We start from the raw sequence: 16298 nt of genomic DNA, 5'->3' as shown, positions 1-16298 counted from the left end.
CTGCTTGAGGCTGTCTCTGCTCGCTGTCCGTGCTGGTTTGTCCGTGTCGACGAGTTTAGAAGCGGATCGACTTGCGGTGGGAGTGCTTCCCCGGGCGTTCCCCCTCGAGCCCGAGGCAATATTCGCGGGCTGCTGCGAACTCGTCGCGGCATGCATGGACGATGACGAGGTTTTAGCAGCGGGGGTCGGCGAGGCTCGAATATGTGAGTCCATGGCGGACAGATTGACTCGACAGCCAGCTGCAGCTCGGAGAGAAAAGACAAGAGGAGCTGCTCACATAGGAAACGAGTCCGAGGTTAGGTAGAGCAGCTCGTTGTTGGCAGGCGTTGTGCACGCAATGCAAGAGGTCCTAGCACGTTGGCGGCAGCCCGGGATGCGGCAAATCGTCGGGCTCGGTGATGTCTCTCGCACCTCACCATGAACTTCACAGGCGCCTAACAATTGGACAAACATCGCCTTCACACCAATCACCCCTGGGAATTTGCCCACCCCCAAACCAGTGATGAGCCGTAATTTTACCAATTGTTCGCGAGTGCCAGCTTAGTTGCCCCGGATCGCAACTGGGCATCCCCAACTCCAAAGCTCACTATCCGTGCTTATGCTCGCTCACGTGTAGTCCATCGATTCTGGTGGAGCGACTGTCAAAACTAGGCCCTGAAGGCCCTTATTGTATGGGCTATCGTCCTCCTGCTATTATTTCACATCACTACCATGGTTGTCATCACCGTCACTTTCTTCACGCGGGTCGAGCAGTACTGGCGTCATTTTCAATGTCCAAGAGGTTGAATTTTACAATTTCAATCTTATCAACCTTGCTACGTCAGGGTAGCACTCTCACGTCTTTGTATACAGTCTGTCTATAAGAGTAGTCAACCTACGGAGTCGAGTAGAGTGATCTGGAGAATGCGCCATCAAAGACAAAACTATGGCCCCCATTTGTTGATCAAGGAAATAAAGAGATATCATCAAGCTAAGCATGCCTTTTCCAAGCTTCTACAAGTATGGTCTAGGCCAGGCTAGTCCTTCGTGGGAAGCCACCCATGTTGACAAAGTGCATGTGAGAACTGGCCTAGTCGGCGCAGACACGCTTCGCAGGAGAGGCCTCTTGGTCATTGGCCACGACGACGTCCGGAAGGTCGACCGTCTCTATGGAGCCCTTGTGAACCTTGCTCTCCTCGAAAAGCTCTTGGTTGGTGTGTTGTAGAAAGGCAGATGACTCGGCGAGGAACGACTTGTGGCCAACCGTGTCGAACTTCTCGCCCTTCTGACGACGGGCGCGCATCTCCTCACGTGCACGACGGCATCGCTGTTCCATAATCTCGAGTCGGTATTCGGCGAAGTCGCAGTAGAGCTCGTTCAGATCAGAGACCGGGCGAACGGTGCGCAACACGGTGTCGTCCTTGACAAAAGGCGAGCGTGGACGCCAGGAGGTCACGGCAGTGATACGCTCCTTCGCACCAAGTGCGCGTAGGGCCTGGTGCGTGATGTAACGACCTTGTAAAATGACAGCGCAACCCTCTGAAGGACCGCGAACTCGAATGACCTCGCCGTTTGCGGTGCGAAGCGCAGTCTCGCCCCCGACCATATCAGTGCAGTCAGACATCATCAGGACACATACGAACGGGTACGAATCTGTATGCCACCCGACGATGGGCTTGTCGTCCTCGGAGGAGCCCATGTCCACGCCTTCGTCAGCACGGACACGCTTGCGCTGATGAATAAGATTCAGCTCCGCCTTGGCCTCGTCCTCGGACTTGACAGACAAGTTGATGTGTGCGATCTCGTAGTCGCCCCACGGGATCAGGTCCACGCCAGCCAGCTTCGAGACAATGGCAATAGTCTCGGGGTGATTCCAGGCTGCGTACGTGAAGGGGGCGTGGTCCCGAGCGTACCCACGGAGCTGGGCAGCTGCGATATTGCTGCTGAAGGCATGGTTCTCGGTGACTTCAGGCTTGGATATCTCGAATCGCATGATTTGAATAGCTTCAGGGGAGAAGAGCGGGAACGGCTGCGTCACGGCGACTGGGGAAACACCGACGTTGTCCGCGAAGCCAATGTCCTTCATGGTCAGAACCGTCGGATCCTTCTTGAACGCAAGATGCTTCTTTGGGTCGAAGTTCAGGAAAAGCTGATCTACAAGGCCTGTCTGGAGAGTAGTAGTTTGTTCGAAGGAAGTAGCCAACGGTGCTTGTCGCAGAGGCGCGAGGTGGGGCCGATTCGCAGCGGCGGCCATTGAATGTTGAGTCGGAATTGTCGAAGGCTGGCCTTGATCCAATGCGTCAGTCATCTGCTTCTGAGGCGAAGTCATATTGGAAGTTGAGATGTGGATTGTGTTGGAAGGAGTTGAGTGAAAGAGTAGGAAATCGGGCTTGGTTGTTCAGTGGTAAGACCTTGACAGCGACCATGAGGATATATAAGGGGGGCGAGGGGCAGGCGGGGGTAAGAGGGAGTGAAAGAGAAGGTTTCATGTTAAGCATAGTGAAGAGACACCGCGTGCGATTGGAAGGCTTAAAGTGTGTTGTGTGAATGCACAATGTTGGTAGGACGACTCGGCAAGAAGCGGTATTCACACAACGTATGAAGGTGTATGGAAGCCTATCCACTCACCTCTTTTGGCGGCGTGACGGAGCCGTGCAATTGAATCATCACAAGTCTTGTGGTTGACGAAGGAGAGTTGCCCCTTTGGAAGGCATCCTAGCACTGACATTCCGAGTATAGATGTTTCGGGAGGATCAAGTATTGGCAGCGGTAGAAGCCCCTCAGGACAAATTCCACAAGGACTCGAACATCCTCTACTCAAGTATCCGCTCCTGGCCATCTAGACCATTGAAGGACACATGATACTGAACCGTGATCACACACAAATTTCCCCCGGATCGAGTTCGCTGAATACCGCCGGAGCGGATCTATGATAATTAGCAACAGAAGCCTCGAGGATTCAACTTCAAGCTTGAATCTTGCCCACATAGGGTCCCTCGTATCGTGTGGATTCGCAAAGCAAGGACGTCCGCGATTCTACCGGAGAGAATCGCATGTAGTGGGCCATATTACTCCACTTGATACCACCCAAGCATCCCTAGCGAACGCCACCTCTCTTGCAAACATCCATTTCTACGTGCCGACAGAGCTGTGGGACGATAGGCTAGACTCGTGAGCATACACTGTCGGATGGTCGGCAAGGGTCTTTAAAAGCAATGCGGAGCATTGAGCACATCCCTGTCCATGAACAACGACTAGTTCTGCTCACGGACATGTCCGCTGGCGAGACTGCGATACAAGCATCTGATCTAAACCCGCGCCCATGGTTAGAGTGCTCGAACAAAGCCCCTCGCGATTCGAGTTTCCGTTTACATGATATAGCGCCGCGATGATAGCCTGAAGCCCGCGGACGGAGAGTCTTTTATTTATTTCCAGAACATGCATGTGATTGTTCTTCCGAGCTTACTGTAGGGTTTCGTAATAATGACGGTGCCAACCAGTGTGGGAAATGGCATCTCCAGTAATGCCACATCATGATATGCACCAATTGTATAATTCTCACTATCAACTGCTTCATAAACGGCTAGATGGTTGTGGCGTTTTGGACGTGACGAACATTTGCCACTTTCACCTGCAGATCGCTCGCGCCACGCGACGCGCGAGTTAGTGTTATCGATAACGCACCTCTGTCGCGCCACCCGTCACATTCTCCGACTTTGGAGCTCCAGTTACCCCAATTGTCCGCCTGTAGCTGCATTTCCCCCCTCGTGCTTTGCTTTGCATATCTCTTACAATGAGTTCGAAAGACCCGTCAGGTTCCGCCAAACCGGAAGCTAAAGCGGAAGAGTGGGCCGGTCCAAAGGCCACCAAATTCGACACGTACGCCAGCCCATCAACCCACCGCAGCGAGCAGCGAGTTCTGCGGATGTGAACAGTGTAGCTGATGGACCGTGATAGCAAAGCGTATAGCGAGTACTTCGATCCCTGTCAAGAGGCTGCGGACAAGAGCATACGGTGCTTGAAGAGAAATGGTGGAGAGAGGGCGATGTGCACCGATTTCTTCCAGTGAGTATCATATCCTGGGATGTGGTGTTCATACGATAGCTGACATTGAGGCAATAGGGCATATCGAGATTGCAAAGAGCAATGGGTACGTTCCATCTCCCTAAACTCCGTCAGCGCATCGCCTGTCCTAATCCTCCTCAAACGTCGATTGCACCGAATACACCAAAGAAATGAATCGAAGGTGGTTGCTAACAAGGATTTATAGCAAACTGCCAGAAAAGAAGCGAGGAAAAATAAGCCATGGTTCGGTTGAATAGGGTGTAAGATGGAATACAAAATGGGTGTATCATATCTCCTCTCTGCGTAAGCATGGCGTATGGGTGTTATCTACTATGGGTGTACGCTACGGAACACAGCAGGTTTGATAGAATCAAACATTGCTAAGTAGGCGACACATGTCGGTGGTTGCGATCGATGTGGCTAAGCTGGGCATGCAACCCGACTCCTATGGACGCTGAGATAAACAGCATGGAACAGTCTAGGCTCAAGGATGCAGCGCGCGACGCAACATGAATGTTGATGTGGGATCAGCTCAAATCCTGGCCGTGGAATTGAGCCTATATATCTTGATCTACCACAGCAGCCATAGCTCCAGTAGAGCGCCTCTCCGCTTCAATCTTGCTGCAACTGTACACGGCTGACGCAGCTACAATCACGCAATCTGCTAGAGCTCCACACAACTAATCTAATCAGTGAGATCGTGCCTGTTTAATTGGGTCTCCTTCGCGGTGTGTTGCCTGAATAGCTGCCCTTGCATGAGTGGCTGTGCATCGGATCTATGAATACCCCACCACCCCACCGACCCCTCCATCTCCTTCGCTTTTATAAGCTCCGTCTTACCACCAAGCTCCCTCCACCTGTCACCATATGAGAACCTTTCTCCAACCCCATCGCCTTCAATCACTACACACATCTCGACTCTTTAGCACAACAGCACGCGCAATGGGTGTCCAGAAGACCGTCATCAGCGAGGGCAACGGCCCAACCCCTCAGAAGGGCGACCGCGTCACAATGGAGTACACCGGCTGGCTGCGCACCGCTGGCAAGCCAGAGGAGAAGGGCAACCAGTTCGACTCCACGACTGGAAGGGGTAGCTTTGTCACGCCGATTGGCGTTGGAAGGGTTATCAAGGGTGAGTGATCGGGTTAGTGAGATTTGTGACATGCAGCTAATAATGCTTACAGGCTGGGACGAGGGTGTCGTTCAGATGAAGCTCGGCGAGAAGGCGAGGCTGGACATCACTAGCGACTTTGCCTATGGTGATCAGTATGTGCCTCTAACTCGACATTTTGCCCACTGTGCTGACTTGACATAGGTCGTTCCCCGGTCTGATTCCTCCCCACTCGGATCTCATCTTGTATGTCTCAATGAATATAGTCACACTACTCAAAATGGCTATCAATACTAACTTTGGTATAGCGAGGTCGAGCTCAAGAAGATCAACTAGAGGAATATAGACTGGTGGCATCATGATTAGGTGTCTGGCATAAGAGGCTTCCAGCGTCCAGCGCCCTGCTTCGTGTCACTTATTCAGAACCGAATTAAACATAAGCGGCATTACTTGAATCAATGGATTGATTGTTGTTTTATAGTGATCCTCCATGTGCTTCTGCTTTTCTCCGTCTATTCATTTCTACCGCACTGTGCCACTGTGTCCATTTACCGTGACCAGTTTGAACACACTTGCTAGGAAGAACTGCCTTCATCCCGGGACCTCGCAATATCTACATGCATGTTTCTTGATTGCGATGCCAAGTGAAGGGGAGTGGGCGGGAATATTGTTAGCTGGCATAGCAGACCCGTGGACCTGGGCAAATGGTGGGGTTAGCGCGGATCGATCGCTGGAGCAGTCAGGAGCTCAAAACACCGCGCCCTGCAAACCAAGCGCCTCGCTTTTATATCCTATGATTATTGAGTGCATTTACTCTGGCTAGATAGAAAATTCAGCGTTCTATGTGTCCAATTGGACCCCACCAGCTTCAATTGGATCCACAGTCAAGCTTGGGAGCTGCAAGACGTGACATCACGACTGCCATGCGAACTACGGGATGCAGCCTCGAGAGCCGCTTGTGGAAGGGATGATGGTAGCACCCCTTTCAATAGCCTACGTGGTACGTTCACTCAACTTCAGCTCAATTGCTCTTCACGCTTCGCTCGTCACATCATCAGCCGTCGTCAATTGCTCACTGCATCCTTCAGTCATTCTCCCACTTTCGCTGCCCGGCTATCCACGATGTCTCTTGACAAAGAATCTGTTCTTGCCCTCGCGAACTCGAAATACAAGATCCCTCAACTCGGCTTCGGTGTATATCAATCGCCGCCAGCCACATGCGTCAAGTCGTGCTTGAAAGCCGTAGTAGCAGGCTATCGCCACATCGACACAGCGCAGTACTATGCGAATGAGACAGAAGTTGGGCGCGCGCGAGAGCAGAGCGGACTTCCGCGCTCAGAGCTCTACCTAACGTCCAAAATCCTTAGTCCAGCCGAAGACGTGGAATCGACATACAAGAAGATCGCTCAGAGTGTAGAGAAGCTTGACGGCCCGGCTGGATATGCGGATCTGTTCCTCATCCACAGCCCGAATGGCGGTGCAGAGGACAGGTCACGCATGTGGCAGGCACTAGAGCGGGCAAAAGAAGAGAACAAGGTGCGAAACATCGGCGTCAGTAACTACGGTATACAGCACATCGAGGAGATCAAGTCGATTGGCAAAACTTGGCCGCCAGCTGTCAACCAGATCGAGGTGTGTACTTTTCAGTATCTTTTTAAGCATTGACTAAATTACTGTAGCTCCACCCTTGGTGCCAACAGCGTGAAATAGTCGAATACTGCAAGAAGAACAACATCGTCGTCCAAGCCTACTGCCCGCTCGTCCGCAACGAGAAGTCGCACGATAAGACGCTACTCAGTATATCTGAGAAGCATCAAGTTGGACCGAACCAGGTACTGGTGCGATGGAGTCTGCAGAAGGGATATGTTCCACTACCGAAGAGTGATACGCCGAGCAGAATCGTCAGTAATGCCGACGTCTACGGCTTTGAGCTTGATAAAGAGGACATGGCCAAGCTGGATGGACTGGACCAAGGTAAGAAGGGGGCCATTGTGCAGGCCGTTAGTAACGAGTAGCGATTGAAGTTGGGTAGAAGGCATGGGCATCTCCCTTGCCAACTGCGGCGGAGGAGACTCCATGATCTCGTATAGATATGGACTGGTTTTCTGTTGAGATGAATCTATAGCTAGAAGAATACGACATGTTGAAATCTTCAATCAATCCACATCCTTTTAAAGAATATGAATTTCACGGCATTATGAGCACTACTCCGGCGAACCAGCTGAAAACCAACCAGCCATTCCGACCCCGCAGCACAACGACCTCCAAGCCCCACTTCGCCACACAAAACGCGTCAAAAAAACACTCCCATCTCTCTGATTAGTCGAAGAACCCACCAGTCGCGCTTTCCGTAGTTTTCCGTAATTCTTCCTTCCAGCTTCCCTACTATATATACTCAATTGTTCACTATTCTCCCAACAACGAACTGGTTTTGTAGTGTAGGTTCCCACCAACACTTCTCCAACTTGCCCCCGCTAATAGCCTGATAGGTAGCGGTTATCACTCCGGATTCTGATATCTCTCAGAGTCTTCCGGCAACCCCGGTTCGATTCCGGGCAAGACCTTTATTACTTTTTTGCTTTTTTTTGCACCTTTTTTGCTCTACTTGGCGTTTGAGAAAAAGTTAGTGGTGGTATGGGAGATTTTTTTGGCGGATATTTATTTACATAGGTGCCAGCTGGTATCACGGAGTCAGATAAGTCACAATGAATCAAAGAATTTGGGAAACTTGTTGATTTCCTGCTCCAATCCTGTCCACCTAACCTATTTACAAGTCATGGCAACGTGTTGCGCTGCTGATATCATTACTCACTAAGACATACCTATCCATAATAGCCGTCGTTAAGAAGAAGACAAGAAGAATAAATAGAAGGAGAAGAGAAGAATGCGAGGCTGCGCAATGCAAAGGGCATGCCGCCTGGTATCACAAAAAAGACACCTGACTAAACAGATAAAATGCGCGAACGCTGGGAGAACGGAGCAAAAAGGCGCCAAAGCGCAGGACAATCAATCAGCAGAAGAACTTGTACACCTTCTTCCACTTTGGCCACCGCTTCCGCTCCTCGCGCTCCTCTTCGATCAGCTCTTGCAGGTTCAGCTCTCGGATGCCGGTGACGAGATCCATGTTGTGGGATCGCACAATGGACGTGCGGAACCATAGTTTATAGGGGAAGTAGAAGGCGAGCGTGACGGGGAGGGCGAGGTATACGCTGAAGAAGCGCTGCAGGCGGCCCGAGGTGGTAAACTCGGCTGGATGGAAGGGCACGACAGAGACGTAGAACTGGGCGACGAGGACGAGGCAGTTGAGGAAGAGGCCGATGTAGGAGCCGATGACGCCGGGCTGGGAGCGGAAAGCGAGCTCGTCGAGGCTGTGGCCTTGGGTCTTCCAGCCCTGGCGGAAGCGGATGTGCGCTAGGCAGATGGAGAGCCATGTGAAGACGGCGGATAGCGCGGACAAGGCGAGCAGCCAGTTGAAGGCTTCGTCTTGGAGTTTGCGGTCTGCGCCGGCGAGGAAGGCGAGCAGGCCGAGCGAGGAGGCAAAGGCGATGGACACGAGAGGGCGGCCCTGGCGGTCGATGTAGGCGAAGATCCTGGGTGCTTGGTGCTGCTCTGCGAGAGCGGCGAGCGTGCGCGAGGATCCGTAGATGGACGAGTTGCCGACGGAGAGTACGGCGATCATGATGACGGCGTTGAAGACCGAGGGTAGGCCTTCGATGCCAGCGTTCTGGATGGCGATAACGAAAGGTGAAGCCACGGCATCAACGCTGTTGCTGTTCTGCAGAAGCCGCTTCTCGTCGTAGGGTACCAAAAGGCCAACCATGGTCAGCGAGACGATGTAGAAGAGCGAGATGCGCCAGAAGACCTGCTTGACCGCCGTGGGCAGCGACTTTCGCGGGTTGGCTGTTTCTGCTGCGGCGAGACCAACGAGCTCGGTTCCGGAAAAGGCAAAAGCAGCATTGACAAACACACTGCAGAGGCCTTTGAAGCCATTGTTGAATGCACCGGGTTGGCGCCAGAACTTGCCGCCAATGTAGCCGCCCTCAGGGCCGCCGCCGATGTTGATGATGATGCCTAGGATGATGAATCCAATCACGGCTGTGATCTTGATGATGGCAAAGACAAACTCGGCTTCACCGTATCCTTTAACACTAATGGTTGTTAGTAAGAGAGCCTTGGGTTTAGTGGAGTTGCGTGACATACCCAAAAAGATTGATGATGATGACCAAGACCAGGAAGATGGCTACCCAGGCGTTATTATTGACGGATCCGCCGTTCCAATATTCGATAGTGAAGGTAGCGGCGACGATCTCGAGTGGTAGTACAACAAGCCATTGCAGAGCATAATTCCAACCCATGGCAAAGCCCCATGCTGGGTCCAGGAAGCGAGTCGAGTAGGCTGAAAAGGAACCGGCGACAGGGAACAATACTGCCATTTCGCCTAGGGCGTGGACAGTGCAGTACAGCATGATACCGACTAGACAATAGGCAATGACGAGCGATGCTGGACCGCCGTTGGCCAAGGCTTGCCCTGAACCGACGAAGAGACCAGTACCTATGAATGTTAGCACGGACGATCAACATTTCCAAAAAAACCACGTGGGAGAAGCATACCTATAGATCCTCCGATGGCGATCATTTGCAAATGGCGGCCTTTGAGTCTTCGCGCAAGGGGCGAGTTTGCCGTGTTCGCAGCAGCGCTCTCGACGTCGAAGACCTTTCCATCCGCGCCCATGGTTCCCTTTGGCGTCATGGCGAAATTGGGATCCCTCTTGAAGCTCTCGATGACCCTCCTCCCGATGCCGTCCTGGAACCGTGACGATTCGCCATAGCAGTCTGAATTTTGCGATGCTCTTCCAAAACTCTTCTCTGTTCCGTACATGTCGTCCTCGATGGTCATGTTGGGTGGTGGGTGGCGCAACGGGCGCGATATGACACAGCAACGAGACAGTGCGCGATAAAAAAGAAAAAGAAAAAAGAAGTGCAGTGGTTCGGTGTTGGTAACCGTGCAGCCGTTGGAGGTCTGCTTTTTCCTTGTGTGAGGGGTCCCGAGTTGGAGAGAGAGAGAGAGAGAGATGCGGATGAGTGTGCCTATGGTGCTGATGTCTGGGGTGGCCGGGCTTGGACGTATTCTTGAGCGCGAGCTCGCAGGGCAGAGGCGGCAGGGATTGTGGGTGACAGGGTCCCGGCAGCTGGGTTGAGTGGCTTCTAGTCAAAGGCGCCGGGATGGTGACGGGATTTGGCCTAGCAGAGGAGGCCCTTTATCGCGGCGCCAGCGCGGGTGCTTATTGGATTTTAATGCGTTAAGTTAGACGACGGCCAAGTGGTGCCAAAGTGTGACCTCTCTGTGACATGCAGTCCGCGTGGGCGAGGGCAAACAGGAGTCCATTTTGACGCTTCACAGCAGTCCATTCACAGCGAGTGCAAGCAGACGATGGCGACAGAGTGGGGGCCTGATCTATCATCATCTATCCATGTCGCCAATGTCTCTCCCACACTTATCAGCAATAGCGTCCTTCGGTTCGCGGCACACACCGAACTGGGGACTTCACCACCACCACCAAATGACACCCTGTCACTTGCAGCAGCAATGGGTGGTACTCTCGCCGTGTCAATCCACCATGCCTCGGCGTCGAGTGCGGTAGTTGGTGGCGCCTGCCTTCTCGAATACATGGCTTCCTTATCGAGCGGGCGATACGGGCGACGACTCTTGCGGCATGTGCTCGCATGCTCACTCCCAAGACACTCCAGGATGCAACTTGAACATGGCTCTGTGTCTTCCTGACTGCGCGTCCTATTCACAGTTCGACTTCACGTCTTCACTCACGTCTTCACTGGCCGTCGTGCCAAATACAATCACCCGCCTCGTCGTGCTCATTTGGTGGGAGACTGCCCCTCCTTTCGCCAATACGAGCTTCCAATGTATCCGGGGCAGAGACATGAACCCAACCTCGACCCCGGTACGCATTGCAGCTGTACATAGCGCGCGCTGCACTGGTTCGTTTAGCCGCTGTTCAGCACCCATCGAACCGCTGCAGTCAGCTCGCCGCGCCGCAATACGAGCTCCCCCAACGTCGGCAAGACGGGTAATTCATCTTGTGTCCCACCAAACATGTCGCTTCTCTACTGCTCTCGTACAAATTGCTGCTAGACGCAGGGGCGGCCAGGTGCCTCTAATCTAACCTCGTCTTCTCGAACCACATCACATGCAGGTACAGTACAGGCTGCGATGAACAATCTCAGGCGCGTCTCGATGAGCGGGAAATGCCTCGCCGCAGTTCCATTTCCTCTACCAATTCATTCTTCCGTCGAACCGGGCCGTCTGACTGAATAGGTTCGAGCATACGGCCTGCCTTGCTTGCTCACTGCATCAACACCAGTTCACTCGTTGCGATTCTGCCTGCATCTGTGACACAGTTGCCATTTCCCAAATCAGTCAGACACATCCGCCCATGCACCCGACAGCTCGGCTTGCCCTACCCACACCAAGTCAATAGTCCACCCTCTCCATCACTGTCTCACAAACCGAGAGCCTCCCTATCATAGCCGAAGTCACATGTCCATGGCGAAGTCACATGCCCATGGCCAAAGTCGCTTGGGACTTGATGTCGCTGTCACTGCCTGCCTGTCCTGGTCAAGTCGCAAAGGCCCAACGCGCCCGGTAATAAGCCACCCGCAACGTCTAGGTCGAATCCTTCGACGCCTCCTCCGTGATTTCGCAATCGTGCGGCATTTTCCTCCTCTGAGAGGCGAACGCCTGCAGAACTCGGTTCTCACCAGCAAGTAGCGTCACCGTTTGGCGAACCAGTGCGTCGGCGGAGCGTTTGCCTTTGGTTTCTAGTGGCCTTCTACGGTACAGTCGCGCATATGCATACGGCCTATGCGCTGATTGACCGTCCCGTCCCACCTTGCGTCGTTGAAAGCTCATCGACACTGCTCTCCATGTCCCGTCATCCAAGACATCTCACTCACTCAATCGACTCCACTTGTTGTCTGCTGGCCTGTCTCACTACCCTTCAGTGCATATACAGGGCGGATGGGAGTACACAAATACCTCGCCTACCACCAGATCCGATGCCTCGTCACCCAACCTCGTCTTTACTGCCTTGCTTCTACACCGCATCTCCAGATTGAAACGCCACATCCCACACTCCGGGTCCTGGTCTTCTAATCGCGTGCCCATCACATGGCAGTCCTGCTCAGTGCTCAGTGCGCAATGCCAGTGCGCAAAGCATAGACTCTCAGTTTGAAGGCGGCACCACTTCCCTTTCTGGAATCCATAGGCGACAGCATGTCACTGGAGCATTATCACCACGTACACTGAATCGCGAACCCAGCGCATGCTCATGCCGGCAGTCAGGAACTTGGTGATCCTCGACGGTGCGTCGGATCTTCCTGCGCTGGCGATCGGCTCCTCGGAGGATTTCGAGGGAGGGACGGACGCAGTGTAGCGTGACACTGCTGCCATTCAATGCAACTCACTACTCCAGCTGTTCGCCCGACGCAACAACACCTCGTATATCGGACTTTCGTACACCTTTTCCCAAGCTAAGCATTGCCCCTACTGACTCAGCTGTTGTACTATCGTTGCTACACATACGCGGGTCCTTGTGCATGGTAGCCCCGCGTTATCGAATTTGGGCATTGGTATATTGGCAAAGTATTGAAGACTTCTAGTAGGCCCTGAGTAACCCAGGCGATTGAAGTCCGTCTACCCAGACAACGTATTCCCATATCAGAGCATACTCAGCTGATGACACCACGTTCTGCGTTGGTCAAGCTGCTCCCTTGTTTCGACATCACAGGCAAAAGAGTGACATGTACAAACGGAAAACGACTCTGCTTCAGCTCACCTCACCTCTTTATATACACAGTCTGCATCTATTTCGCCCCTGTGAACAAAACCCCCTATACCTACGTAGTGACTAACAGACCGAAGCCATGCACGATAAAACCACCTTTCGCTGTCATATACATCTCGTGAAGAATTAAGGGTAACAAAAAAAAAAGTCAATGATTAGAAAAGTAGAAAGGGAAAGAAATGAACAAGGTAACCAAAGTGCCAAACGGCCCTTGCCACAAAAGTAAAAGGTGACCACGTCTCCCTCAAAGAAGTCTATACAAAAAAAAAGGTGGAGCGTAAAAACGCAAAACGTGATGAAGCAGTGTTCGCTTGAGATAGGCGGCTGAAAAATGAAGAGAAGAAACAAAAAAGAAAAGCCACCAGATCCAAACATGTCTTACAATACCGTCCAATATACACGTCAAACCCATATATCAACATATCAACACATGGCAATCACCTCCTCCTCTTGACGAACCGCTCAATGGCCCATCATCTCAAGGCAGTGTCCTCTACGCCTTCTCTTTAGGCGGAGTAGGCGGCGGTTTCTCCTCCTCTTCTTCCTCGACAAACTCGCCCTCTTTCAACTGGCGACTAAAGTCCACCACTTCAATGTCCTCTTCCTCCTCTTCCTCTTCTTCTTCCTCGGTAATGCCCATGATCTCGCCACTGCGCCTGCCTTGCACGCTCTGGGTCCTACTCCCCCCGTCGCTGCGACCGCGCCACCCGGGACTGCCTTGGGTGTTGACGTTCAGCGAGGGGCCCTTGAAGGGACTTCTCTTCCGTTTGGCGAAGATGAGACCGGGGGATGCAGGGGGGCCGGTGGAAGACGTGCCGAAGGCGAAGCCGCCTTCGTTGAAGGAAGAGGGCACGCCTGCGCGCACGAGACGGATGTTGGAAGGGAAAGTGGACGAGGTAGGTGTTGCGGGGAGGACCTTGATGCTGTTATGCGGACTCTTGGTTATCTTGTGGCCATGTCCTGATAGAGACACAGCAGGTGAGGTAATCGATGCGGAGGATGTTGAAGACGCTTTCGAGTGCGAGTGGTGGTGGTGCGGCATACTGCGGATCGACGATACCGACGAAGACGTGGATTTTCGGCCTCGCAGACCGCCCGAGGAGCGCCGGTACGAGGAGCGTGGTGTGAGTGGCGCGGGAGACGCTGATAGTCGTCGTACGGAGCCGGAGCCATGCGTGGATACACGAGCTCGGGGCGTGACTTGCGCCGTCGGCGTGAGACTCGAATTCGTATGTACCGATGTGCGGTTCGCGGTGCTCAAACGTCGCTTCGAGTCTGGTGATTTACTTTCTGGTATCTTCGGGCTCTGTCCGCTACTTGCTTTTGAGTTTGGCGATCGAGCGCGTTTCGATGTTTCTTTTATCCAGTTTCTGAGCGACAAGAGGTGGTCAATGAAGGGCTGTTTCCTACGTCGTTGTTTGGGTACAAAGCCGTTCGGATGAAGGAGGTCCGAGTTGGTGGAAACGACTTGCAGCATGCTACTACGTGATCGTCGCCTGTCGAGATCCTTCGCTGGCGGTCGAGGCCGTGACGACGAGTCTGAGCCACGGGCTTGGTGGCTACCGATTGGCGGGAGAGGCTTTTCGGAGCGAAGGCTGGGTGTCGAGCCGGATTCTGGGAGGCGAGGGAGATCTGGCGCGCCTGTATGAATTAAGAAGAGTCCGTCCAATGTTGAGCGGGTGATACGAACCATGAAGACTTCGCCGATTCGTAGTCCTCCCTCGACTCTTTGGTTGATCACTGGGCATCTTCGAGGCAAAGCCCTCCTCGTCCATCTCTCTAATTGTAGGCGCGATTTTGTCCAAACGACTGCTTGCAGCACTTAACCGCCGCAAGCTCTTCGCTTCCGCCTCCCTCTCTTTACGCTTGCGCTCCCGTCTCTTCGCCTTCCTCTCCTCCTTTTCCAGCAGTAGTGCCCACCAGCCAGCCAAAGCATCGCATCGCTGCGCCAGGACGTTCTCAATCACCATATCGATATCGACCCCAGCGGCGCGCATCCGATGAAGCACTTCCTTCTCCAACTCGGTCGAGAAAGGTGCGGGCTGTTGCAGTTTCAGCGTTTCTTGTTGGCGCGGCGCGTGTTCTGACAACCACGGATTCTGTAATATGTCGGCCAATGACGGTCTCAGTATTGGCCGTTTCGATAGCAGCGACTGGCACAGCTCTCTTGCCTGCGGGGGAAAATTCTCCGGGTATGTAGGCTCTTCCTTCAATATCTTCGCCTTCGTGATCATCTCATCGTCATCGTCAAACGGCAATTCGCCCACCAGCAGCGCATATAGAATGATTCCCAGACTCCAAACATCCACCCTTTCTCCCGCATACTTTTCGCCCTTTAGCATCTCCGGCGCGCTGTAGCACACAGTCCCGCACCATGTCTGCAGATAGTTGCTCTTGCCCTCATATTCCCTCGTGAACCCGAAATCGACCAACTTCACGTCTCCGTGTTTGTCCAGCAGGATGTTCTCGAGTTTCAGATCGCGGTGGACGCAGGACTTGTTGTGCACGTAGGACACGGCGCCGACAAGCTGTGTGAAGATGCGCTGGACTTTGGAGGGTTCGAGAGCGCCCTTTGCGAGGAGATAGTTGTACAGCTCGTCTCCTGGACAGTATTCGAGGACGAGCCAGACCAGCGTCTCTGTGACTATGACCTCGTATAACCGGGCGATATGCGGGTGTATGAATTGGCGGTGGTGGTGGATCTCTCGCGCGAGATTGGTGTCGTCTTTCTTCGCGCTCTTGAGCACGACCTGTCCGCAATTAGCTCGTCTCCCGTTGTACCGTTATGCCGTCCTCGCAGTCGTACCTTGGACCCATTGCTGAGCTTATGCGTTGCCAAATAGACCTTTCCAAAGCTACCTTTGCCGATAAGTTTCCCTAGCGTGTAGTTTCCTACCGTCTTCAAGTCTGTCGCGGCGAATTCACTATTGTCGCACGGTCAATACCACACCCAAGATTGGGAAGCGCATTGGAGCGCAGGCGGGGGAAGCTTACTCGAGGAGCTGTTTATACGAATTCGCGAGCTGCTATTCTCAGTCTCAGCATACGGGCTATGACGCTCAAATGACTTTTGTCGGGGCGAGGGTACGCGCAGGGCCGACGGATACTAACATACCTTCTTCCGCTGGGCCTGAATCTCAGCCTGAGCTCTGAGATTTGACTGCATGGAATGCGCCGCTGCGAGGTGGTGTCGACTGCCGAAGCAGCGTCATCTACATATGTGACTTTGGGTTTAAAGGCGGCAGCAATGATGGGGCTCCAAGATCCGGTGGGGCGGTTGACAG

At 53.2% G+C, this 16298-nt stretch overlaps 6 protein-coding genes and 1 non-coding gene across 7 annotated transcripts; 4 read left to right on the top strand and 3 right to left on the bottom strand.

Annotated features, from left to right (window-relative positions):
* Positions 1 to 774: 774 nt before the first annotated feature.
* K460DRAFT_366785 (uncharacterized protein) lies at positions 775 to 2304 on the bottom strand. Its single transcript, XM_040933454.1, has one exon. The coding sequence runs from the start codon at positions 2285 to 2287 to the stop codon at positions 1070 to 1072; it is 1218 nt and encodes a 405-aa protein (XP_040788505.1). The 5' UTR covers positions 2288 to 2304; the 3' UTR covers positions 775 to 1069.
* A 1393-nt stretch (positions 2305 to 3697) lies between these two features.
* K460DRAFT_366783 (uncharacterized protein) lies at positions 3698 to 4718 on the top strand. The gene is made up of 4 exons (XM_040933453.1): positions 3698 to 3858; positions 3937 to 4044; positions 4102 to 4129; positions 4250 to 4718. Exons 1-4 carry the CDS (start codon positions 3773 to 3775, stop codon positions 4295 to 4297), a joined length of 270 nt encoding a protein of 89 aa, XP_040788504.1. The 5' UTR covers positions 3698 to 3772; the 3' UTR covers positions 4298 to 4718.
* A 207-nt stretch (positions 4719 to 4925) lies between these two features.
* On the top strand, positions 4926 to 5772 carry K460DRAFT_366782 (FK506-binding protein 1). Its single transcript, XM_040933452.1, has 4 exons — positions 4926 to 5176; positions 5229 to 5310; positions 5360 to 5401; positions 5464 to 5772. Exons 1-4 carry the CDS (start codon positions 4987 to 4989, stop codon positions 5489 to 5491), a joined length of 342 nt encoding a protein of 113 aa, XP_040788503.1. The 5' UTR covers positions 4926 to 4986; the 3' UTR covers positions 5492 to 5772.
* Positions 5773 to 6277: 505 nt separating this feature from the next.
* On the top strand, positions 6278 to 7170 carry K460DRAFT_355680 (Aldo/keto reductase; the record flags this gene model as incomplete). The annotated part of the gene is made up of 2 exons (XM_040931895.1): positions 6278 to 6787; positions 6835 to 7170. The coding sequence occupies 2 exons, from the start codon at positions 6278 to 6280 to the stop codon at positions 7168 to 7170; spliced, it is 846 nt and encodes a 281-aa protein (XP_040788502.1).
* A 465-nt stretch (positions 7171 to 7635) lies between these two features.
* On the top strand, positions 7636 to 7718 carry K460DRAFT_t41. Its single transcript has one exon. It is a non-coding gene; the product is annotated as a tRNA-Gln (tRNA).
* A 158-nt stretch (positions 7719 to 7876) lies between these two features.
* Positions 7877 to 10525, bottom strand: K460DRAFT_386330 (amino acid permease). The gene is made up of 3 exons (XM_040935582.1): positions 9767 to 10525; positions 9356 to 9707; positions 7877 to 9303 (listed from the first exon to the last, which is right to left on the bottom strand). The coding sequence occupies exons 1-3, from the start codon at positions 10050 to 10052 to the stop codon at positions 8166 to 8168; spliced, it is 1776 nt and encodes a 591-aa protein (XP_040788501.1). The 5' UTR covers positions 10053 to 10525; the 3' UTR covers positions 7877 to 8165.
* A 2982-nt stretch (positions 10526 to 13507) lies between these two features.
* On the bottom strand, positions 13508 to 16180 carry K460DRAFT_355678 (kinase-like protein; the record flags this gene model as incomplete). The annotated part of the gene is made up of 5 exons (XM_040931894.1): positions 13508 to 14655; positions 14705 to 15764; positions 15821 to 15938; positions 16009 to 16040; positions 16130 to 16180. 5 exons carry the CDS (start codon positions 16178 to 16180, stop codon positions 13508 to 13510), a joined length of 2409 nt encoding a protein of 802 aa, XP_040788500.1.
* Between the last annotated feature and the right edge of the window lie 118 nt (positions 16181 to 16298).

This window comes from Cucurbitaria berberidis (assembly GCF_010015615.1).
Source record: "Cucurbitaria berberidis CBS 394.84 unplaced genomic scaffold K460scaffold_3, whole genome shotgun sequence".
Taxonomy (NCBI): Eukaryota; Fungi; Ascomycota; class Dothideomycetes; order Pleosporales; family Cucurbitariaceae; genus Cucurbitaria; species Cucurbitaria berberidis.
This window is presented reverse-complemented; position numbering and strand designations above follow the sequence as displayed.

What these genes read in the sequence shown, in the direction of transcription:
- K460DRAFT_366785 (XM_040933454.1), bottom strand. Translation starts at nt 2,287, where the DNA reads ATGACTGACGCATTGGATCAAGGCCAGCCTTCGACAATTCCGACTCAA.
- K460DRAFT_366783 (XM_040933453.1), top strand. Translation starts at nt 3,773, where the DNA reads ATGAGTTCGAAAGACCCGTCAGGTTCCGCCAAACCGGAAGCTAAAGCG. An exon ending in ATGTGCACCGATTTCTTCCA is followed by an intron (nt 4,045 to 4,101) that starts GTGAGTATCATA and finishes TTGAGGCAATAG; the next exon opens with GGCATATCGAGATTGCAAAG. An exon ending in GAGATTGCAAAGAGCAATGG is followed by an intron (nt 4,130 to 4,249) that starts GTACGTTCCATC and finishes AAGGATTTATAG; the next exon opens with CAAACTGCCAGAAAAGAAGC.
- K460DRAFT_366782 (XM_040933452.1), top strand. Translation starts at nt 4,987, where the DNA reads ATGGGTGTCCAGAAGACCGTCATCAGCGAGGGCAACGGCCCAACCCCT. An exon ending in CGTTGGAAGGGTTATCAAGG is followed by an intron (nt 5,177 to 5,228) that starts GTGAGTGATCGG and finishes TAATGCTTACAG; the next exon opens with GCTGGGACGAGGGTGTCGTT. An exon ending in GACTTTGCCTATGGTGATCA is followed by an intron (nt 5,311 to 5,359) that starts GTATGTGCCTCT and finishes GACTTGACATAG; the next exon opens with GTCGTTCCCCGGTCTGATTC.
- K460DRAFT_386330 (XM_040935582.1), bottom strand. Translation starts at nt 10,052, where the DNA reads ATGACCATCGAGGACGACATGTACGGAACAGAGAAGAGTTTTGGAAGA. An exon ending in CGCCATCGGAGGATCTATAG is followed by an intron (nt 9,708 to 9,766) that starts GTATGCTTCTCC and finishes TAACATTCATAG; the next exon opens with GTACTGGTCTCTTCGTCGGT. An exon ending in ATCATCATCAATCTTTTTGG is followed by an intron (nt 9,304 to 9,355) that starts GTATGTCACGCA and finishes AACAACCATTAG; the next exon opens with TGTTAAAGGATACGGTGAAG.